General features: G+C 36.6%; 1 protein-coding gene across 3 annotated transcripts in view; it reads right to left on the reverse strand.

The window, feature by feature from the left end:
- SPOCK3 (SPARC (osteonectin), cwcv and kazal like domains proteoglycan 3) overlaps positions 1-25,241 on the reverse strand; it is a gene marked incomplete at both ends in the record, with an annotated part of 233,312 nt that overhangs the window by 21,373 nt on the left and 186,698 nt on the right. For 2 of the 3 annotated variants that reach the window (XM_082482511.1, XM_082482509.1), the window contains one exon: positions 557-676. The exons of the other annotated variant lie outside the window; for it this stretch is intronic. In XM_082482511.1, coding sequence (XP_082338637.1) covers positions 557-676 — 120 coding nt within the window. The remainder of the gene's footprint in view (positions 1-556; positions 677-25,241) is intronic. 3 annotated transcript variants of the gene reach the window in all.

Below are 25,241 nucleotides of genomic sequence, written 5' to 3' on the forward strand. Positions count from 1 at the left end.
CCACTTCACTAGTGCTCCCGAGTCTTTTCCAAATCGAAGTATATCCTTGAAAATTCCTTTTTACTTACAAGCTTCTTTTCCATGTGTTTTTCTGTACCAGTACCTACAGTGGGATCAACTAGCAACAAGGCGTCACACATAATTACAGCTCCTGTACATTATTAGAACTAGTCATTCAGCAACTCACTTTTCTCTATGGAAAAGTTGCCCCAAATCCCTACTTGTTTCTTCTGTTTTGTCTCCTTATACAGCAGCTAATTATCAAGTTCCATCAAATAGACAATTTGAGAGCATTTACAAATGAAAGCATTGTGAACGGTAGATGCGATACATTCTTACAAGCATGAGTCCTGCCAAAAAGTGTTGGAAGTTTAAAGCGAATATCTTATATCAGTACTAAGCATAAACGAGAAATTAACTTTAGAAAGCACAATGTTATGGTTTCCTACACATTTATTTAAGAGCACATGAGAATAAGGCAAGTCTTAGCAATGCAACTACAAAAGAACAGAAAATTATCAGAGAACATCAAATGAGACAACTAGAAATCTCTTACTTGTTCTTTCAGGCCTTTGGATAATCCTAGTCTTCTTATTCTGAATTCCACTTTCGTGAAGTGCCTTAAACCAGTCTCTCAACCTGTTTGCAACCTCCCTGAATTCCAGGTCACTGCACGCTGAAAAACAAAATGCAGAGCTGTTTAATGCTTTTCTCCCAGGTGCTAAATAGAACTTTAAAAAGTATGCTAAGAAAAGTAAAACATAAAATAATATAAACATATATGTTCCACAGCTTTCTTTAATTCATAAAGTTCAGTTTAATTACTTAGGTATGCCTTCAAAACCCAATTAAGGTCCTCAGAAATAAATGCCTGACGTATAAAGCAATTATGAAATTATATAGATCTAGACATTAATAACATCCTTTGCAAACTACTGCAAACGACTATAAACAGTTCTAGCACAGATATCTTCACATCTGGCTGCAGATGAGGCTGTACGGCAGAGACACCCAGGACTCGCTTTTGGAGTTTCATTTCTATGTTCATCGATGCAACGGTAACGAAAACACTACCAGAACAGGTCGGAGATACGATTTAGCCAGATAATGCAGGAACACTCAACTCGCTTTCCTATGCTGAAGCGTGAAAAGAGGAAATACGGTTGACAGAAAAAGTGCTTCAATAAGCTGAAAGCTTATTTGGTCGAATGTAGTTTTACAAGCCAACTTTCCCGAGCACCTAACTGCAAACTGGCAATTGTACGGCTGCTGGTGATGGAAAGGACAGCTCCTTTGACTAGAAAGAGCACAGGTAGAAAAAGCACGCAAGACCAAAGAGAGCATCCATAGCAGCAAGAGCAGCAGACTAGTAGCAGACTGGCTGAAGTATTGTACAGTACTGGTAGCTGGTACTGAAGCCAGCACCAGGAGGAGACGATCGAGATTCGCAGCGAGGAGGCCTAGTCACCTTCACTATTAAGCTGCTGGAGACAAAGAAAAGGTGTGGTTGGAGCAAGCAGATAACCCTTCCAGAATTCTGTTTTCCCATTTCATGTGTTTGAGAAAAGCTGGGAAAAGAAAAGAGAAATAACAGGATCTGGAATGTGACAAAAGCAGGAAAGGCACCAGATGTATGCTTCCCTAGGTAATAAAATACTTCCGCTGCCCTTGTCAACAGTTATCACTTCCAAATCAGGATCGTTTTCCAGGTCTACCAGTAATTGACTAAGCTACAATCTGAAGAGCTCATACCTAAGTTAGCAGAGCTTCACAGTGATACTCCTGAAAATAAATCTCCAGTTCAGTACTTTTCCTTTATTATGTAGCAATCCATAATATTTGGTGGCGCGCTTTATTAAATTGAACAAAACTGTGAAATGCCTATTCGTATTTTAGAGTAAGACTGAAACACATCGTTATGTCAACAACTATCAATGCCTGTACAACAGCAGGCATCTCAGCGTTTGTTTATTCACTCTTTGCTGAAGTCTCTCTTGAGACTTTGATTCTCTCCATGACAGACTTAGGTGCAATCTGTACATACATTTGCATATATTATGAACTGACATTTTTATAAAACTTGTATTGTGCTTTGCTCCGGTGTAATAGAACAAATTTTTTTCTGATAATTCCATAGGGAACTGGGAAAAAAAAAAAATGATGTATGGGCATGTATGTTCAAAAATGTCGTATCGCAACTACTAGATGAAAACCATCTCCTGCGCCAAGACTACACATCATAATTCAAACTTGTGGGATTTCTGTATTTGCTACAATGACACCTTCCTTTAGCAATCCTTGCACCAGCTGACAGGTCAGCACAAAGAATCAGATATTAACTTGGGACACACTGCTTCTCCTCAATTTCCCCTCCCATTACAGGTGAAATAGAATAATACTGTTCCCTTCTCTAACTACCCTCTCTTGGTTTAAGAGAAAGACTTTTAGAATTGAATCAAAGGGTATGGAGCACAGCACAATCATCAGGGGTACCTGATCTGCCATCTAACCGCTTTGACTTATTTACCCTGCACGATACTGTGCAATACCACCACAGGCGGCTGCAATAACATAGCTACATTAACGCGGGGCACTGACCTAGCTATTTTCATCTACTGCTAGCTTGTCTATATGCACCGCTGCTCTGGTTAAGCTCCGATGCTTAGGTGACCTACTCAGAGTCAGCATATAAGCTCATTTACAGGTACAGACACACACAGAATCACGGAATGGTTAAAGCTGAAAGGGACCTGGAAGATCATCTAGTTCCACCCCCCCGCCGCGGACAGGGACACCTTCCACTGGACTAGATTGCTCAAAGATATCCACACCTCCACATACACACACACATATATATGTACACACAGAGGGGAGTGCATGAGGAAGTGCCAGCTACAAGTAAAAGCTTAGCTTGAGTAACATTAACAAAGATGCCCATTGCAGCTGTATGATGGAGAATAAGCCAAACAGACACCCTGAAGCTAATCATCTCCTAAGCTCATTATGGTGTAAAAACAAAGCACTAAGAAAAGGAGATAGTGCCTCTTTGGCTATTAGGTATAAGAATAAAATAGAGCTTGCTGTTTCAGCATCTGGTACTAGCCACTGTCATGCACGCTATGACATAAAATGACATTTTCTGTGCTCCTGTGAATTGTACTCCTTTCAAAATGGAAGGTACGTATGGCACATTTGGGGCATCAGACACATCTCGTTATCAGATCTCAGATTAGGGACATTCTTCCAACTTCAGATTCTTACAATCTTTTTCCCAAACTTTGTTTGACAATTTGAATTATGGTTTTTATCTCAAAACAAAGAATGAGAAAATTGTGATAATTTTTGGTTCATTTTAATGATTTTGATAACTTTATCATGGGAATACATAAAAATCAGAAATTAAAGCAATGCAAACCAAACCCATTAAATTGCCATTTGCCTATTTTACACCCCATAGCTACTCAAGTGCTGGAGTTGGCTCTCAAACATGGTAGGTAATTATATTTACTGTATTATTAATTTAAATGCACAGTGAATTTTTGGTTCATGACATTTCTAACGTGTCAAGTAAAAGCAGATGTCTTCTATACGTGAAATATACAGGAGAGATGCAGCAGAACTTTACCAAACCACACACTTAATAATTTACATGGACAAACTGTGTTCTCAGCAAGGATTTAAAGAATGTTTATAAGAATATCTCATATTTCAATATTTGACAATCACAGTTTTTTATCAAAGAACATTTACTAGCATACCTACATTTACTTCTCATAAAAAGATTTAAATGGCAGAACCAGCCAGCAAATTAGAATTCGTACCGCGAAACTTTTTATTAATCTTTTAACTTCCACAGGATACTTAAAATATGTTAAAATTTTGAGTTGGTCAGATAAAACTAATCATGCAATTTAATTTTGACTGCTGGAAAGTAAAATACACTGGATTCCCTCCACCCCTACCCTTTTTCTTTTCTTCTCTATTTTGGAATTTTCCACTGAGAAATTTAAGTTTCAAATTTCAGTATACTTACTGTTTTGCAGAATGCTTTTCAAGATATAGCTATCCTAACACTAAAATAGCAGAATAAAAAGAAACAAAAAATTAAGAAAGTACTTCATTTTGTAGTTCCTTTTAAGTGGTTTATGTTGGTGCTACTTAAGGTTCATTCCCTGTCATCTGATGTCAGTATTCATTCACTTCCATGGTTACTCTTGCATACGGTCCTCTCTAAATATTCTGTTACATTATATTGTTTGAAGCATTTCAGAAACATAAAACAATCTGATGAAAACCATTCCGTTTTTTCTGTTGTGATTACTGGGAAAACAAGCCACTACTGTTCTGACATGAGAATTAGAATTTATTAAAAGATACGAGACCTTATTACAACATGGCATTTTTTACTGGAAAGTGACAAAGGAGAAAACAGATTTACATAGGTATGTAAGAACATAGGGTATTAGTAGTGGCAAATAGACCTTTAAAGTAGTACAGTTATTTCTATAGTTAAAGATTAGCATTTGGGTATCCTTGGGCCAAGATCTGCCATTTCCTAAGCTATTAGGTATAAGGTGCTTGGACTACTTAAGCCATGCCAGTGGCAGGAATGCTGCACTCATTACCCCCTCAGGGAACACAAAGAAGCAGGGGACTTGTGGCTTGGCCGACAAATTTTCTCAAAGGAAAAGACTGAATCTTTTGACAGTTCCCAAAGGTAGAGCAGGTAGTAAACCCCCAGTTTGGTCCTATCTCACCACAGACGTGTGCGAAAACTTCAGAGAAAAGAAGCACCACATGAACTTCTCTCTTCACACACAATGGTACTGACAATATATTTTATATAAGTAGCAATTTATGCGGCAACTAGAAAGTCAACTTCTTAACATTAAATTTGCGTAATATTTTATTCTTTACAGTTATCTATTTATATGGATTATAAAGGCTCTAAAATTAAATTATTTTAAGGTTTGGGGCTAAACATTAATATGTTTGCTGCCTCAAATATTGTACTTCTAAATATAGTATGACTGATATTTCAAATATATTCCAATTAACTTTAGTATTAACACAGTACATGAAACAGTCCACCCTGCATAAACCTCCTTCCATGTTAAGTTATAAACACATACAACCAGAAATTGTGTATGAGCTTCTTTGGATGTTCTTACATTAGGACAATAAGCTGGAAGCTGCTCCACAGGTGTCATGTGTATGCACAGTAAATTGCAAAACTGAATATAACTCTAATGTTACATTAGAATACGGCAGAAGCCATATTTTACAAATTTCCATTAAAGTGTTGTCATACGGTATGCTTGAATAGCTAAAAGCAAATTCCAGGACAATTCAAGATCAATGTCATTCTTCTGTTTTCCACAGCTTTTTCTACAATTGTGCTTTACAACTATGGGTCAAACTTATTCATAAGAATAGGGGCTTACCATAACCTAATACAGCACGAATACTGATTGTTTTAATATTGATTCAAACCTTAACACTTTTTTTTATTTGGATCAATCTGATCAGACTACACATCACCCTGCAAAAAGTCCAAGTGGCACATCGAGCAGTCACCCTCAAATTATGAAAAAAAGTGTAATTTCTGCCTTACAGGGCAAGTACCACACTCAGGTACAGTCCAGGGGGAAATTTTGCCTTAAGAACTTATGTATGTAGTGCAAACTTCAAATAGACTATCAAATAATAAATATGGCCTAAAATTATCTACATTTCTCTATCAATCTGCTGAACAGAGCTGATTCAAGTCTTATCATCTTGCAAAAAGTCCAATTTTTAAAAAAATCTCTTTTCAGAAAGAAAATATTTTTGGTGATAAAAGAAAAAAAAATGGGGAAAAGTAAGTCTGGGAAGTAGCGTAAGAACTTTTGGGAGGTGAAATTATCAATAAGTTTTGCTCAACTTCCCAAGAACATTCAGGTGAACACAGACCAGATATAAAAGACTTCAACCTAAAAGTAGCCTTCAGGAAGTCATAAGAAGCGGAGAGCAATATTCAGACATTACCAGTTACAAACCCAGTTATCTTTTTTTCAGAGGAGCCGGGGCTGCACAACTTAACCCTCAGTTATGCTTAAGTAAAATCTTTAAGTCACAAAAAAAATGAGGTATATTTACTGAAAATGTCTACATTTGGCTTTGTTTCTCATCTGTATCCTCTCTCAGTACAGCACCTGCCTCAGCTCTCCACCTTAATTCAGACAGATTTATGCGAATAAACCTTGTATTCTGTAACAGAGAGGATCAGCCTAACAAACCATTCACTAGAACACTATTTGCCACTGAAATGTGCTTGCTCAGCGTTATGCTATACGATGAAAAACTATATTAATTAATGCCTCGACGCGTTCTAGAATACGTTTAGGGACTTTTCATCCTGGCGATCAGCTTCTAAAGATACATGCTGCCGAAATTATTGTACGCATTGGTCTGTACTGATTTAAAATAGGTCAAGATGAGGTAATTCAGACCTATTCAGACTATTATTTTACCTGATAGACTGGGAGATGAATCTTTAATGGCGAAAGACAGACAGTAAAGGTTGTAGAAGGTTAGACAGTAATCAAAAAATGCATATTAAATCACACGAATCCATTCACGAACCTGCCAAGAAGTACTTCTGTGTTTGTCTAATGCCAATGCAAGGCATTCCTGCTATTACAATCAATTCTAGTAGCCATTAGGAGAATTAGTATGGGGTAAAATGAAATCACTAGCTCAAAGGTTACTCAAGTCTCCTATCATTTCAAGTAATAAAAACTGACTGTATTTTAAAAACCAACATATACAGCTATGCAAAAAATGAAGGGATCTGAAAACTTATAGGTACCCAATCCAGAAATATCTTTATAATAAATATTATTTAAATGTTAGGTGGAACCAACTGTTCAATTTGTTTTCACATACAGTAAATGTTACAATTTGTGTTGGCATTTGAATATAATTTACTGATTGGAAGTAGAATATTTGAAAATGCTAATCAGTATGTGTTCTTTCAATGCCTTTCAACTCAAGCTAATTGATGAAGAAGTAAAAATAGTGCTACTGAAAGCTATTAAGACATGCAGAACATATTTTGGAACTCGCATAACGGATTGAATTCCCTAACACATTTAAATCAGTCTCAGCTTTCTCACATAACAGAAAATAAGTTATTTTAACAGTGTATACTTTTTATATAAACACACAGAGACATATATATAAAAATATCTGTAGTTTAACAAGTGTAAATCATTACTGTATTGGCATAACAAACACACTGAAATACTGTTGTATTAAGGAGTAGCTTTTGTTAAGTGAAGGGTCAAAAAGTGATTTAGAAAAAAAAAAAAGAAGAAACAAAAACCACACCCCACAGTATGTAGCATCATTCACAATAATATATGGGACCATAAAGCTGTAGACAGAACCCGTGTCTCTGCTTACTTTGGGAAGAGATACTTTCACCGACTTTTTCAGCAGCAGACCTCAGTTCAATACTCAATTCTAAGAGCAGAAGGCCCGACGATTGCGAAGGAAGCTATATAAACTTAAAGCAACCATTAGCAGCAATTTAAGTGTAGAACTCACCCACTGATCTGTCATCTTGTGTGCCCCACAGCCAGAATAAAGTCTTTACCTAACGTAACATAATATGACACTTCCACTCCAGAATCCACTAATAGCCAGTTAGCCTGAACACTATGATTTACTGACGATATGGCTAGCGGGATTAAGTTGTAGGACAAAGACTAAGGCTTTGTTTCAGAGTGAGATATGAAGTACCTTACCCTGCCAGAAGGCACACTTCCAAGATACAATGTGGTACTCCGCTATTGCATGATGTGGTTGTGCTTGCCACACAACTCTATCATGCGTTTCAAGATACACACCCCCTACAACCAGAACTGCAGAAGATCATCCCTAGCAGATACAATCTCATGCAATTGGGCAGAACTGCATTCATAAATTCATGTATGTAATAAAATAACCAAGAAGCAAATATACGGAGAGCATATGGACAATTTGAAGAACAGGTTACACATCAACCGCCTCCTACAGCAAACTAGGAATTACTCCATGTGAGATGGGTAACTTAAAGACTTCTGATCATCCCAACTTTTTCTGTGTGTTGGAATCACCGCATATGACCACAGAATCACAGAATAACTAATTTTGCAAGGGGACTCCAGAAGTCATTCAGTCTTACCCTCTGCTAAAAGCAGGTCTAATTACATTAGGTTGGGTTGTTCAAGGCACTGTCCAGTCATTCATGTCCTGTGATCATTGTGCCATTCACATGAAAGTTCTTCACTATATGAAAGACTACCCCTCTTTAAAAGCAGCAATATACTACTATCTACTGTCTCGTAACTCTGTACTGTTTTCCCTGCAAAATACAAGACCATTTTCTCCTGCTGTAACTTGAGGATTGCCCCCCTCTGTCCAGGATTGCTAGACATCCAGAAACCTGGTTACAACAGCAATTCTGACTGAACTGTGAGAAGGACTATTTAGAGCAGTCCACAGCTGATGCTTGCGCAGTCTGATGCCCTTTCAATGCATCACCTACCATTCATGTACTACAGTATGGCTGCACAGTAAATCTTACGCATCTGAGACACACTAAATAACCGCACATCCAGTATGTGCATATAAATGTATTTCTTTTTCAGAGTGCCCTGTGTGAAAATATTGTAACCCTAATACCGCCATTAGAATTCAGTGCTGCCCTTAAAGACAGCATCTATTAAAGTAAACTGGAACATTATATATAGCGTACCTACTCAGTGTCAATACCCTGCAAGGCTGCCATTCTGCATAGGTTTACGAATTCAGCTCCGAAGAACTGATTGCTCGAACTGAAAATTCCTGGCTCCAGACTAAGGGCTAGTTCCCATCTGGCTAATTCTAAATGTCTAAGAACACCAGAACTAAAATTGTACGCAAATGGCCTTACAATTCCTACACTATACGGCAGCATTTCCAGCTCTGCACCATCTCTGTCACAAATGCGAAGAATAACATATGGCAAAAAGAAATATGGTCGCAAACCCCAATAAATTTGGCAGAAGGACAAAAAGCCCTTCAAACTTGTAACTAAAGGATGGAATAGTCATTTCAGTCATCTTTTTACAGTCCCATATGTATAATCAGAAGTTGCTCTTTTTTAAAAAAAGGCTGTAAATTGAAAAACTTCACATATATATTTCTATTTTTATAAGCTCATGAAGTTTATTTAGCCATCTGTTACCTCTAGGGCCAATGATTTTAGGAAGATACCTTGAAATTAACAAATAAAAGCATTCTGATTTCCTTACTATTTAACTAAACATAATGAATTTTCTACTTCAGTTAGTCTATGTTACAAGATAATTAATATAAATGCTGCAGATACCGTATCAGGGAACTGCAGCTGCTTATTCTTACAGCCTCAAATTAATGTTCCATACAGACATTCTGCTCATGATTAATGTTTCATAAAATTTAAAATGATTTCAATTAAATTACATTTTCATAAAATAAATCTGATATTTTTGTGTCCTCACAGTTTTAAAGACTTTACATTTAAATATAATGAACATTTCTAAGTGCGGGAAAAATAGTACTAGCCACGACATACGGAATTTATGTGCTAAGATACGATTTTCAACTTAAGATATATAAACTTACTAAAACATTGCAATTACATAAAACAATAGTAATTCTTTAATCTGTCAGAAGTATCACATACCTACTGTGGAATTTGTTAATTTATTTTCTGGAGGGCAGTCAATATATATGGTTTCCTTTGCTAACTTCTGCAAACCTTTAGTGTTGGTTATGATTTCTCATAATGCTCTGTTATTAACTATTAATTTCTGAGGATGAAAATGATGTTATTGTTATTAATCTCTAAATTGCATATTTATAAGCTAGATAGTCAGCAAAAACGTTAGATAGCAAGGAGACACTCCACTGTAACGTTCTATATTCCAAGATCTTTTCATTCCCACATATTCTCGTATATTCAATTGAATCCAGAATTTCATGTAATAGAAGATATGAAAAGGATCAAATAGGGACAGAACAGCAATTTTCGTAGTGGTTAAAGCTTTCCAGCCAACCATACCGCAAAGGTGAGTTAGTTTTCTGAATTCAGTTTCAAGTATACCTGAAAGCATTACATAGCTCTGGTACAAAGTCAGGACATTTTCTTCCTTTCAAAGACAAGATTGACAGGGTCCTGCAAAGACTTCTTTTGCATTTGACACGAAACCCCTTGAAACCTGGTACACAAGGATAAAAAGATCACCGAACAATGTTCTTCATAAAAAAAAAAAACTCAAAAATATCTATGTATACTATTTCAATATATCAAATTAGACATTTTCTGAAATCAGAAATATTCTGGGCTGATACGAGGCTTCAGAAGTCTCCCACACCAGGTAATTCTGCACACAGAACCTGGAAGGGACTGACGGACCTTTCTATCTATTGTGAGAGAAAGTTACCGTTGTGCCTTGGTAGGACTGTCTACTGGTTTGCACCTTTTCTCGTGCAGGGAAGGACAGCAGAATTGAACACTGGGCTGAACAATCACCGACTAATAGAAATTAACTGAACTCTGTTCTGCAAGTGTCTGGCATAAAGGAATTTTACATCACTAAAGTCTGACAGCTTTAAGGCTGGAATTGCAGCATTTTTCTTCTTTTCATATTCCGATTGCGATCTGATGTTTAAAACCTCTTTGCACTTACCCTAACCATTTGCTTGTGTGTCCTTCTTGAATGCTTAATCACTAACATTGCCCTGAATCGTTTAAAATTGCGCATTAAAGAGCACAGTTGCTTGAAGACCTCTCAGTGAGGACTGTGAGGGTGGAATCACTCGGTTTAGCTAATCATTTGTGTCTTTCTTAAAGTGAGGCCATCAGAGGTGAACAAGCTCTTTCTCTACTACTGAAGAAAACTACGGCAGTCAATCCATTAAATCGGTAATATAACAGCAAGATCCACTCCCCCAGCACATGAATTACATGCACTGAGATGCAAACTCTTACTACAATGTACTACCACCTTATTGAAATCAGAAATCTTGTTAAGTAAACGTAATCTGCAGCTGTGTCTCCACACAAATTCACTAATCAAAAGTTGAAGGAGAAATGAAGAAAGTAATGATTTTTAAAAGATATGACCAGGGTACAAACATCTGAAATGTTTAAACATGCACACATGAAATATGTTAGCAAAGTGCAATTATGTATTGCTAGTCTTTGCACTGAACACCAAATGGATTGTTCATGAATGTCTGATGTAGATCAGAGAATTTTTATGAGATGTAGATGAATATTCATAGAGATAAGAATTTATTTAGCCTCGGTAATTTCTGATGTGGTTGGTTATTCCTATACATCTTTTAAATTCCAAAATCTTGCCTTACTGACAGTGACCCTACTGGATTACAATGATTATTTTTAGAGAGGAAGGGGAAACTTGTTCAAAATGCTATTTTATAAATAACTAAGAAGAGTATGAGAAGCGTGCACTGGTGTGGCTGTTTTTTCATCCATGTAGTCTGCAGGAAGAAGTCCATGGAGAAAACTACTCCCAGATGTACATCTGAAAGGGGAACAACTACTTTACCTCAGCAGAGATTCTGGCAGTGAACTAATAGTGTCAGATAACCAAAGACAAGAGCCAAGGAGCAAACCAATGAGCTACGTTATTTGACAGTGCAAATATACCCTTATGTGCTTTTCCGTATTACTTCATCCCAAGTTTGTATCCCAGAAATGGAGACCATGTCGTGGTCAGTACAGGAACAAATGGCTCCAGAGCAAGTTAATGGTCAGTGAACTATTTCGCAAGGCATGACAGCATTCAGAAAAGAAATACATTTTGGGTGCTTCCTTAGTCTAAGGGACAGATTTAACACCTTTCTTCAGGAGATACTGACCTGCAATGCCGAATATAAAGTAAGTATCCTAATAAACTGCTTCATCATAAAGCAGTTCTTAAATAAATATGTGTAAGTTTACCCTTAGTAATGCTTTCAATTTTCTACAGGAGAAAAGAAAATAAGACTTCCAGAGGTTGGCACCCTTTCAAAATAAAATTTCACGATAGAATTAATGACAAAGGGAAAAATTTCCACCAAGAAAGCTTTCCTTTTTTCATCAAAACATTCATTTTTTCCAACCTGTTTTCCAACCGACGTACTCAGACAATACAGGTTTTGCTTGAGCAGACTGGATCCTAACCCCAAGGTTGCTGTTTTCCCACTACAGATCAGGGTCCATGCATGTAGACACAATACAGATAACCAATTAAACCTTGCAACAGCATGTGCTTTTTGGAAAGCTTAAACTAAGCTTTTCTGCTCTAACATACCCTGTTAGTGAGCAACAAAATAGAAAGTTCTTCATCTCTATAGCCTTTCCATTTAAACTGAACAAAGACTACAAGGGAATAGAAGACGTCTGCCATTTGACCGGCTGCATTGAGTAACTCTCCTAAGCTCTATAAAAGACAGAGGTCTTAAACACAGGGATAAAAAATTCTCACCGGAGACACCAAAAATAGAAACTAAGCTATCTGAATTGGCAACAAAAGAACCCATATAAGTTTAACAAATTCAAAGCACTCAGTGAAGTTAATGTGCAAGCCCATCAGAGACGTTATAGCTTTTGTCATTTGCAGTAACACCAAATACAATGTTGAGGAAATCCAGAGTTACAACACTGCCACTTAAGATTTCAGAAATCTCTAAACTTTCTCTCGAAGAATTGATGGCATTTCTTTTGTTAAGATGAAAGTTTGGTCTCCAAATGGCTCAGTGCATTCTTCTGATATCTGTACACCTCCTACGGCATCTAGGAAATGCACAGCGTTCCACGGGAACACTGTAGCAGCTGAACAAGAACTACAGTATGTATTACAATTTGAGCCCATCAGAGAAGAATATCAGGTTTCAATCAGAAAATCTGCGAAGGGAAGAAAAACTATGGAAAAGACTGCAAAACTGCAAGTGAACGTACTCCAGTAGCCTCCTTTGCAGGGAGAACAAGCTTACTGGACAGGAAAAGGAGACAGAAGGAAATTCTGACTACAGCAAACGCAGCAAAACAGTAACATCCCATCATTAAGAATGACAATTCAGAGACTGCAGAGCTGTGCGTAAAGATGGCTGCTTATGGTCAGACCAAACCCTATCAAGCCTCATGTCTTGTCTCCAACAGCAGCTATTCACAGGTGCCGTGGAAAGAGTGATATTTTCGTGGTATGCCTTCTCCTCCTATTTAATCCATAGCTCAGAGATGTTTTGAGTTCACAGTATTTAAATGGGTAAGTAATGCAGAACCTGATCTTTTCTGACTATCTGCAGATTTCATGTTTCAAGGAAATACAGACTTTTTTATGAAAGGACAAGGGGAAAAAATGTGCTTGATCAAGATCCTCCTGAAATCTATTCACTATCTATTTGTTATCCCATAAGGGTAAACTTACGAAGCACAAGTTGCAAACCCTATTAAGAAATTGCTCTGTAGCCAACACAACAGGATAGTGATAAAATTCTGTATCATGATTTATGGGACTCTACTGTTTACTTGAGCCAGGTAAACAGGCAGCGTCTCCAGTCATTTTCTTTTTGTAAAATGGATATGGCTTATAAATACTGGAACCAACTTCTCAAAACATAGCCCCTGATAAGACATGGTCTGTGGGGGGTATAGAAGAATGTAGGAGTGACAGTTGTATGCCAGACCAAAGGCTCATCTAGCCCAGTACTCAGTCTCCAAGAATGGGAAAAAGTCGACGCGTAGTGAAGCACGTAACAACAGAACAAGCATTTGCCTGGTCTCCAATTGCTTGTGCACAAGGGATTTCTAAGGCCAGATATGAATCTATATAGTTAGTAAAACTAAACTGGTTTGTCTCTTGGTGGCCTCAACTGAAGGCACGTGTAATGAAAAAAAAAAAAATCCACAAATTTAAAAATAAAATTTCGGGTCATGCTTTTAGATATAAAACTAGAGAAAAAAAAAAGAGTACAAACACACTGAATACAAAACAGTGCTAGTTTAACATTAACCAGCTGTCCTTATGTCCCTAAAACACATCCAAGTCTTCACTGAGACACCCAACTTTCTGACTGTTTCTCTCAGCTCTGAGAGATATCAACGTTGTGCATGATGGCTGTTATACATCCGTCAACTCACCTGCTGCAAACCACAGATAAGAAATGGTCACACTCAGAAGGACCCAGCTCCAAAGAAAACCATCAAGTCATCTATATATTTGCAATCCTCATACAAGATGGGTGCGTTACAGAGAACCTTGAATACACAGAGTAAACCCCGGTGATCTGTGACATTAAACAACACCAGATGGAAACCAAGCACCATGAGGGATCAGTTTCGGGATCATGTGATATTTTAGGAAATGCTTCTTTTCAAGCTGCAGTCTACCTGCATGCAGTCTATCTGCATTGCTATCTTGTAAGTAAAAAAGGGTTTGAAAGGAGCTGCTTAAAGCGGGCACAAATCAGCACCATTTATACGCAGAACAGGACAAAGCTAATATTGCTAACAAAGACCATGATATCTTGAAGCAAACTTGTTATGATGTTAGGGTATGTTGAAGATCCTGGAATATTTTCTGACATTTGGAGAAATACTCATCACACTGAAAACAGTAGTAATGATTTCAGTACAGCCAGAGTTTCATCCCCACTTTGGTGCTGTCTAGACCAAGTACTTGCTCCTTTGAAGAGGAAGGGAATGCTAACACTGACCAACAGACACCTTGGTTGTTTAAACGATTTTGTTGACATTTTTCAGAATGCAAAATGACATTTCATAAGTTACAGTCCACTGAAAGAAAATAAAAAATATAACCTTTTTGCTTAAAAAAAAATGCCATTCTTTTTTGAAAAAAATCTGTACAATAAAATGTATTGTATTGTCGACAAAAATCTATACAATAAGAATTACATTGCTTTTCCATATGGTGATTAAGGACCGTTCAAGACAAAAGGAGTATGGACAATTAGAGATGCAAGGCAGTAATCTATTCAGTTATAATTTTGCTTGTTAATCACAAAGCATGAAAGGTATTTGAACTAACTGGGTGTGTGATTATCAGCACCATTGCCTACAGCTGAAAGGAACTGCCAAACGCCATCAACTGTGAACCTCTTCACCACTGCATCTGAGACTTCAAAACAACTATTACCCCTAATAATGGCATCCCTGTTCTGTACTATTTGCAAAATTCATGAAACTGTTTAAACTGTCAGTGACATCAGTACTTGGTCAGGAAGAGTGAAAATAACGCATCAATAGCTGAGGCTTTAACAGAAAAAAACAAACCCAATATTTAATTATTTTAAGAAACAATCAACCGTCTACGGATAATGGTTTTGAAGATACCTTAGTAAGAGCAGTAAGAAATATTTATAGTGTGAAATTATGTCTATTTTTCACAGACTCTTCTGTTCTCTGTCAAAAGATTTTTAACATAATTCTTTAGTTATTATTCAGATAGCACTACATTTTATGTTATTGAACTTCAATTTCATGTACGTTTCTCCTCTGCCCTTTGTGGGCTGTCATCTTACAAGGATTTTGTATTTCTGAAAACACATCATTAACTACAGAGAAACGTGCAGAAATATATCACAGTGATACCTGAATTTCGGTGGTCACACAACAGTAGTAAAAATGATACTCTCAGATCTTCCTGCCACAATGATCACCGTTAAGATCAACACGGCAGTTCAGAGTCCTGAGAAACTATTATATTCTATTGGGCCAGCTGGATCACTAGGCTATTCCGGCGGTTTTTAAAGATAAAGGCACTGACATTTACACGTGAACCGACTGCGGGCAAAAACCCGTGTGGTTTTGTTATCGCTGCACTGAACTCAGAATGACGTTTCTTTCCTGTCTGCACAGCTCGTTGCCTCTGTTTCAAGATGCTGATCTCGCACCTCAATGACTTGCAGAGTACAGCAGATTCCTGTTTAGCAAGGTGAAGCAAATGTGCGCAGAGACTACTGGACGCAATAGCAGGCACCACCACCAAGAAAACTTACTTGCACAGTAGTGGGTCCAAGTTTAAGAGTTTCTCTATAGCTCTTATTTCATTAAACAAACAGAAATCCTGGTTCTATTTACTGGGAGTTTTGTTGCTGATTTCAGTAAGGCCAGTTTTTTCCTTCAATCAATACAAAAAAAGCTCATTGCTCTACTGCACAAAGCCCACTCATCCTCCCGGTTTGACAGTTGTGATTTGAAGGCTATAGTGCGCCTATTGCTTGAACACCGAGTGGACTTTGCGTTTTATTCAGTTTTTGCTCTCTGTCTGTATTACAAATAGGCATCATCAGCATATGTTTATACTTGAAGAGCCCAGATTGCTATTGTTTCTTAATATGCAATCTACTTATAATGAAAATTGCTGATTTAGTCCCATTTTGCATTGAATTGCTGTTTCAGCAACAAGACGAGTTTCTATGGTTGCCCATGGACTAAGAGCCGGTAACTATGATAAAGAATAAATATAACATAATCCTATAACACACCGTACACAACACAGAGTACCTTTGTTATAATTTAAAGTCAATCCGGGAAGACTAATTTATGGTTTTATTGTTTTAAGTAGGACTGGATGTAGTAAGTACTTTGAAAAGGTCATTAAGTATAGAGAGTAATTACTGAATTACAGTATTAGATCAGCAGGAAATTGCTTTAAGTAATATTTTACAACTAAAATGTGACCACTCTGGAGCTTTTTTGATTTTACTTGATTTAACATCTCTGCAAACTTGACTTATAAGCTTGGTTGTTTCCTCTTATGTTAAGACACTTGCAAGCTTGGGTTTTGGGTGTTGCGGTGTGGGCTTTTTTTTAATAGTTCCTTCCGCAGCCCCTAGAACACAAATTCAAAATGGATTATAGATTTGATTTTAATTGCAGACAGGGACAGAAAATAGCAGGCCCTATACGTGCTCCTTTGCCACCGTGCCACAGATCGGCACCTCAGCACACGTGGCAAAACAGGCTATGAGTGTTCCTGGTCCTCTTCAATAGAAAACCTAATTAGTTTACATTTATTGATACTTTATGTTAACATTTTATTAACGTACAGGTATCTGACTTTATGCAGAACCAGTTGAAGAGCACAGCATTCAGTCTGTTGGCTCAGCCCTGAAAGCAGCAGCAGAGAACAGACAATTCAAAGCATCACCACTAATTCTGCAGTAATTACAGGATTGCCGTGTATGCAAAAAGGTTGTAGCCATCTTGAAGATTCTACCACAGTTGACTAAAGACCTGTTAAAAAGTCAAAGACAGCTGTAAGTGTTGTCTACTGATAATCATACATGAGTAAGTGAAAATAAGAATCTAAGAAGATTAAATAAATTTGTTGCAGGACATGATGTAGCATGGCCAGCAGTTGCCATCATGGTAATTTAGTTTAACTTTCTACGTAAAAAAATTCAGTACCACTTCAACTAATAATTTCTGAAATCAGCCCGTAACTTGAGCTGTGGAGAGATTTCTTTTAAAAAAAATTACATTGAACAGTATCATTTCCAAGTTGAAATGAGAAGTTACAATCAGAACAGACAGACCACGTATCATAACATCATTGTTTAAGCCGCAGAACATAAAAATAAACCAGAAAAACTCATTAAAGCTTTACACTTTACAAGAAAATGGTTTTCCTGTACAGGCTGAGAAGAGCTGAGAGAGATATTTAAAAACCACAGAATAGAATTTCTTTTTATTATCTGTCTGATACTGGAAAGTAAATTTGCGGATTTTGCTGTTGATGCCTCAAGATGTTATACCATATTTTGGGCAAGTCTATTAAACAAGAAATTAAGTGGACAGATTCATAAATAGAATCATAACTTAGCAATCAGATGAAAATAACGCCTACTGACTTAGCAGTATTGTTTCTTTCGAGTCAGCATGAGGGAGCTGTGTCCAAATAATAACGCTGTACAATGCCCGGTCCATTAAATTTAAAAATGCTCCCCCTACCGCCATGACATTGCTGTACAAAATATCTGACGTAAGTAAATAGCTTACCAAAATAAAATAAAGGGATACTGAATGTCTAGTCGCTGCTTTAAGCCCAAATATGTCAGACAGTAAGATAGGTATCTTAATAAGAATTATTAAACAAGGAAATAGAAACTATGACATTTTCAAAAGACATTGATCACCTCTGAAAAAGATGTAAGCAACAGCTCCTCTGCTTATCAGTCACTCAACAGTGATAATAATCAGAAGAAATTTCCTGAGGATATAGGCAGTGACAATGGCCGTGAGGGAGCAATTCACACAAACTCTCCAAAACTTCTCTGAAAAGGTCGTCATATTTGTGATTTTGTGTCATTTACCACACACAAAAAAATAGGTAAGCTCTTCCGCAGAAGTTAGGAACGCAAATAGATGGTTGAATCTAGACATAAAGAAAACAGGGAGTTCCTCTCCTCTCTCCTTTCCACATGAGGCAGCCAAGCACATGCCTGGTAGGCACAAAACCGCACTCCCCAGCCAAAGACATAATTAAACAATCACCATCTCTTTGCTATTCACATTTTCTTTTTTTGTCTTTCTCCCCCTTCTAGGCTGTTTCTTTCTTTAGTCCCTCATATTTTGAAGTGTCAAAGCTAATGAGCCATACACATTTTCTTTTAATATTTTCTTGTACATGTAATACATGTGTCCCATTTAATCGCTTTGGTCTTGAAAAGTTTTCTGCAAGATGAAATACTTGTCAGTCTGCACATATTGCTGTATCAAAATAACTTTTACAATTATCCTACTTTTACTGAATGAATTTTATTCTGGAGCAAACTAATATGTATTCTTTCTTTTGAAAAATATTAAAATGTAAAACATCTTTTCACAAAAAGGTAAGATGGTGAACATTTTAAATTAAATTAATTGATTGACATTTACACAATTGCTACAAAGAAAACAAATGTAGATACGCATAATTTTTGAGTCCATGTCTAACCATTTTCCCTTTTAGCATTGGAATGATCTGATATTCACTTATTAAGCATATTCAGTTTAAAAAAAAATGCAGTTTAACACTGAGAGACCGATAGCAAAAAATAAGATATTGGCAATAATCACTATTACCAACAATAAAGACTTTAAACTCTTTACTTTGGATTCTCTTTTGTCTTAGAGTATTCCCTTATATTTTAGTTCCTTGAAAAGCTTACATTCAGTATGTTCTGTTTGTTATACTAAAAAGATCACAGTAGGCAGATGTACTTTGTTTTCATACTCACTCTGGCTTCCACTGCAAAAGGAAGTTTTCATCAGTCAGAAGAACGTTGATGAGCATTTATATTGTTTGATAAGACTTTTCCATTCACTTTTTATTTTATGTAACAGAATGACTTGTGTCTGCCTCCATGTGATACACTGGAACAAACTGCTCGACTATATAGGATGAGGGTTACTATATTTCAATTTTTTTAAATTCTATTCTTCATCTACCGCAAAATTCTGGGAATAAAAAAGGAATTGCAGACCATATCAGAGCAAGAGCAGAAGCTCTGGCCAGGGCGTTTCACGTTCAGCTGTCTCAGAAGAGCACGCCATTCAAGTTTGAGGTCATCAAGCTGCAGGCATCTGGGACGCACGGCATATGCATTGGGTATCTGCTTAGTGCTGAAACAATGCATGCCAACGCCATCAATCTCTTTGGAAATGCCTTCTTAATGGATACATGCATTTCCATTTCCATTACAGAAGTCCTAAGTGGCAAAAGGGGCATTATACCAGTCTGAAGAAACCTTGCTTAGAGGTAGAGCGAAAGTAACAAGGACTAGCAGATTCAGCAATTACCTCATGACCTCTGCTGTAATGAAATTCAGTATAATTTTATCCTTCCGTATGCATAGTCAAATTCTTCTACATATAAATGTATACGGATAGGAATTTAAAAATTACTTCCGAGACTCCTTGTGTCCTTTGTCCAAATGTCAAGAATAAATCATTACCCTATTAAAAAGCTTAAGTCAGATTAAAATGAATGTTACATCACCGTGGCTAAAACAGATGGAAAGCAAAGGCTGTTCTGCCGGCTTTATTATTTGCAATTCTTTTTATGAGCTTATATTCTAGAAAATACTTTAGGTTTCGAGACTACTACTAACGATTCTATTTTTCCCTGTATCTTGCATGTGGCTATGTTACTCTCCAAAGTCAATCACACTGCTTGGTTCCACAGAGTAGTTTCAACGTTCTACTTGCTACTGGAAAAGAAGTGCTTGTGTTTGGCATATAAAGCTGAGATTTTTATATATATGTATATATATGAAGCTTTATAGACTTTTGCATTGTGTCTGTATGTAAGCAAACAATATATTTTTTTTCCCCAAGACATTACTCATTATTAGGAACTCCGATGTAAGTTAACATATAAATCTAGAAGCACTGTAAATTGTATCAAGATTTCTAGGAAATATAAGGATTTACATCACCATTTTAAAATGACAAAGAATTTTTTGTGATAGATATATTTTGAGCTACAAAACAGTTTCATGATTACATTTCATGTTATATGCTACAGTACTCATCTCTCAACATGTTCCTTAAAAATGTGAGATCAGACTGTATTTCTTTCTCTATGTTTTGGCTAAAGGAGGAATATATACACTTGCACACAGAAGCACAGTGAGCTTAGTTTAGTATTTAGTAAGTATAGGTATATATAATCTATAGTTCTCTGACCATCTTTTTAAAAGCTTTTTCTTTTTCACAGTTCTTCACAGCTAACCAAAATCATCTCATTAATCATTGCTGAATATAACAAAAACAATCATGAAATTCTATTATGACAGTGAGACAACTTTGGTTGGCCAATTAAAATGTGGATTTTTTTGCTTTACTTTTTGTGGATCAACGCAATCTCTCATATGAGGACAGGTTGAGAGCGCTGGGACCCTGGAGGAGAAAACTCAAGGGGATCTTAGCACTGTATATAAATACCTGAAGGAAGGACATAACAAAAACAGTGGTGCTTTTCAGTGGTGCTCAGCGACAGGACAAAAAGCAATGGGCACGAAGTGAAACACGGGATGTTCCCTCTGAACATCAGGAAACAGTTTTTTATTGTGAAGGGCGACTGACCACTGGAACAGGTTGCCCAGAGAGGTTGTGAAATCTCCTTCCTTGGAGATAGTCAAAAGCTGTCTGGACATGGTCCTGGGAAATCAGTTGTAGTTGGCCCTGCTTGAGCCCGGGGGGTTGGACCAGATGACCTCTAGAGGTTCCTTCCAACCTCAACCACTCTGCGAGCCTGTGATTCTGTAATATTGGTGTGAAGCCTGATGAAAGTATGCTGCCAAAAGCATTTTACTGATAATTTCAAACATCTCAACAAAGATCAACTGAAGTGGTGGTGTAATTCCTCATTTACTGGATCTTTGTTCAGATTCTCTGCGTTGGTTGCACAGGTTATTTTGGGAAAACAGGGTGTTCATGTCCCCTTGCTTCAAACTAAGTTAAGTTTTCCATCTCTCTTTTTTTTTTCCTCCCCAGCTTGTTTCTGTACTTGTTTCTGGTTTTGAGAAGAGAAATACAGCAAATCAGAAGCCTGACCCCATGGTAAGATTAAAGTCTGTTGTTACAAAACACAACTGATTTTAAACTTCTCCCAATATTTTTGAGAAATTTAGAAATAGTTTAAATTAAAAAAAAAAAAAAAAAAGAAAAAGGAAACAACTTTACTTTCAACCTTTATGACACTGGGCATCAATCACTTCTTACAAATCTTTATGTGAAAGACTAAAGTAACTCCAAATAACATCAGCAAACTAAAATATCAAAACAAACAACTGAGAAACTTAATGCTTATCATTCACCCTAACTCTCTTACCCTAACTTACAAGGACTAATACCTTACATTTCTCACTTGCAGAGGGAAGTGTTACACAGTACGTTCAAAAATAGTAGAAAGTGGTCTACAAAAAGGAAAAAGACAAGGAAAGTAGTAATGTATAGTTCTTCAACATATGAAAATAGGGATGTTCTCAGGAAAGGGGATATACTTCAGCTAGAAAAGAAGATACACTGTTTTCCTTTACTATATTTACTCAATATGGACTGCTAAATTCCTGCCAATGTTGAGAACCTTTTTCAACAAGCTAAAGAAATCGGTCCCATGGTATCACTCATGTCAATAAACTTCTAACAACCCCCCATGGGATATGTTAAGAACATCCTGATAGTCTGGTTGAATAGGTAAGAGCGATCACTGCACCTACGTGACAATATTCATGTTGCCCACAAATGAACGCTACAGAGGTGCTTGCTGTAACAGGTCCAGACTGCTAATCCTTACAGTCAGTGACAGCTCTCACTCATCATAAATTACCATCTGGATCAACTGCAGACATGGTAAATCAATAATTGCATTACAAAATTTACCCTTAACCCTAGAGAATGAAATTGTAGAGATGTGAAGAAATAAACACATGTACACAATAATACTGCGAACAACTGAATTGGCTTGTGGCTTTCTTGTTCTAAATAGCAAACTGTCACAGATGCTGGTCCCTGACAACGACCTCCATCCTTTAGCCTTGACATGCTTTATACTGTTGGCTACTTTCAGCTTTTGACTCAGAAAATATATTTATATACTATCTCTCAGTAAACTTTAGACCTGGTGGACAACTCTTCCTGAATTCCAGGAAGCCAAACGATTCCAATCTGCAGTCGTTTTCTCTTTAACTTGCTTTCCTAATGTTATGTACCCTTTTTTCTATCAAATCTAGCTCTGATCCAATGACCAATTAAGCTGTCAGAAACACCTCAGCTGACTTCGATATACTTGTACCAACTCTCTTTCTCTTGGATAGAATCAAACAGGGTGCAACACAACAAAGAAGATCCTGTTTGTTACTATCCTTTTTCCTATTACTTCATTTGACAGGTGTTAAGAGCAAGGCCTGTTGGTCTTTCTTGAATTTGCCAGGGACAAAAATATTAGCAACGATTTGTCGCATTTCATATTATTGAGACTTTACTCTGTTTCATTTTTCCATTGCTTTATCCATTTCAAAAGAAAAGAGAAGAAAGTGTAATGGTATTTTTCCTTGTTTTTCTGAGCTGCAGCAGTACTCTATTCGCTTCGTTAAAACTGTATGCTCTTTTTGTACAGCTTCTGAAGTTAAACCTTTAGAGAGAAGGTGACTAAGTAATACAGTGTATCAGTGGCTTCTGACATATCTTTTAATCCTCTTAAACTGTGCATGCAGAAATACAGGGGATGATCAACTTCAAATATTGACCTTAAAAGAAAACTAGACACCAAAAAAAAAAAAAAAATCAGATTCCTACGAGACATAGTAAACTGTGTTAAAAACCTGCTTAAAACTTTCATCTACGCCTAAATTCAGATAAGGAGACAATCCTGGAGAAAAGACAAAGCAGAAAAAAAAAAATCTTAATTACTTAGTTTCCCCTAAAGCTGTGCTTACAACTCTCTTTTTAAATGTTTCATGCTCTCCTGCTATTAAGAATCTCAGGAATATATAAAAGACCTCTATTATAAACAGGATAAATAATGCAAACAGTTTTGATAAGAATTATTATTCGATGCATATCAATCCAGGATTTCTTCTGACGTGCCATGAACTCTTATCAATTGTAAACATAAGATCGTATTGTTCCCCCCCTCCCACCACCAAAACCACATTTCAGTACTAGTACATCACATACAAACCTGTTTTTCAAAGCCATTTGATCTTAGGGGGTAGTTATGTTTTAAAGCTGAATGCTTTTCATTTAGCTTTCAGACCATTACAAAGGTGCCACCATGCTAATGAGGCAAAGCTTACAAGTTGATACCACTGAACAACTGCTGATGCTTGCATGCAAGGTGGCTATAGCACTTGATTTGCAGTGTCAGCAGGAACAACAATTAAAACAGATGCCACAGTTAATTTCATGGATCTTGGTGCCTTCAGGGAAGAAGTTGGGTTTTTTACTCTTCCATGAAGGCTTTAATGTTTTATTTAGAGGATTTCTGACATGTCAAGTAGCCTGCTTCTGGGATATAAAATTAATATAGCAAGAAAAAAATAAAATTAATACTGTATTTTTTGAAGGAGATAAAGAGCAACACAGTTGGGTAATTATGATAATTGGAGCCACAGAGTATCTATCTAATAATTTTATTAATATATCTTTTCATGATGCTGATTCATGAAGAGTACACAAAACAAATTTTATTTTTTTACTTACAAATAGAAAATCTGCCTTTTTGGTATTGAAAGTAGTGGAGGTATAAAAATATATCACCTGAAATAGATTTAGATCATGCAGGTACTAGTGCATATTTGTTTAACTTTTCTTACCAAGTCTCTGAGTAAAGCTATAGTAACCTACATGAAGACTCAAAGCTAGCAGGACTTGGAGAAAATTGTAAAATTACAATTAGGCATGAAGAATAAGGCTGAGGGTTTTTTAAGCAACAGGAAGATGTATTTTCAAAGACAAATACTCAGAAGCATGTAAGGATTGCCCTGGAGAGGAGGCACATTGTTAAAACTCTTTTTAGAATTGCATCATCTTTTCAAACTTTTAAAAAATATCACAGCTTGAAATTAGTGGGATAATCAGATGATGTGAACATGGCCTAAGTGTCACTGTACTTTCACTGCACAGATAAACGTCTTCAGTGCATCAGTGAATATGCCACATACACTGTTCCATTAGTGCCTCAAAGCATTACACCAGCCAAAAGAAGAATGGTTCTCAATTGTGAAAGAGAGTTGAAATATCTGTACAAAGAAAGTAGAAGTGAAACAGTAAATCAATATTGTTTTTCTGTCTGTACGCTCAGGAAAGGTGAGCAAGTTTTTTTATGAAAATTTGTACTTTTATGTGTAAGAACTGACTATATTTCAGTTACTGGAAGAGGGAATTGTGCAACCAAGTAACAACATGCTGATACCGGGTGAAATTCTTTTCTTGCATAAGTCATTGGCATATTTGCTTAAAGTTAGCTTAAGTGGAAATTAATTTTCATGACAGAGGTCAGCTTCAAAAAATAAATATTTAAATTTCTGCCTGAGAGCCAATGTGCATCTTAGAAAAAAAAAAAGAGGTAACAAAAAACAATTGATAAAGTGACATCATATTACTAGGATATTAACTCTGTAATTAGCACATTTTATTTCTATCATTTTCACTGTAGTAACTATAGAAACAT

The sequence above is a fragment of the Vanellus vanellus genome, assembly GCF_965231255.1.
Source record: "Vanellus vanellus genome assembly, chromosome: 4".
Classification (NCBI taxonomy): Eukaryota; Metazoa; Chordata; class Aves; order Charadriiformes; family Charadriidae; genus Vanellus; species Vanellus vanellus.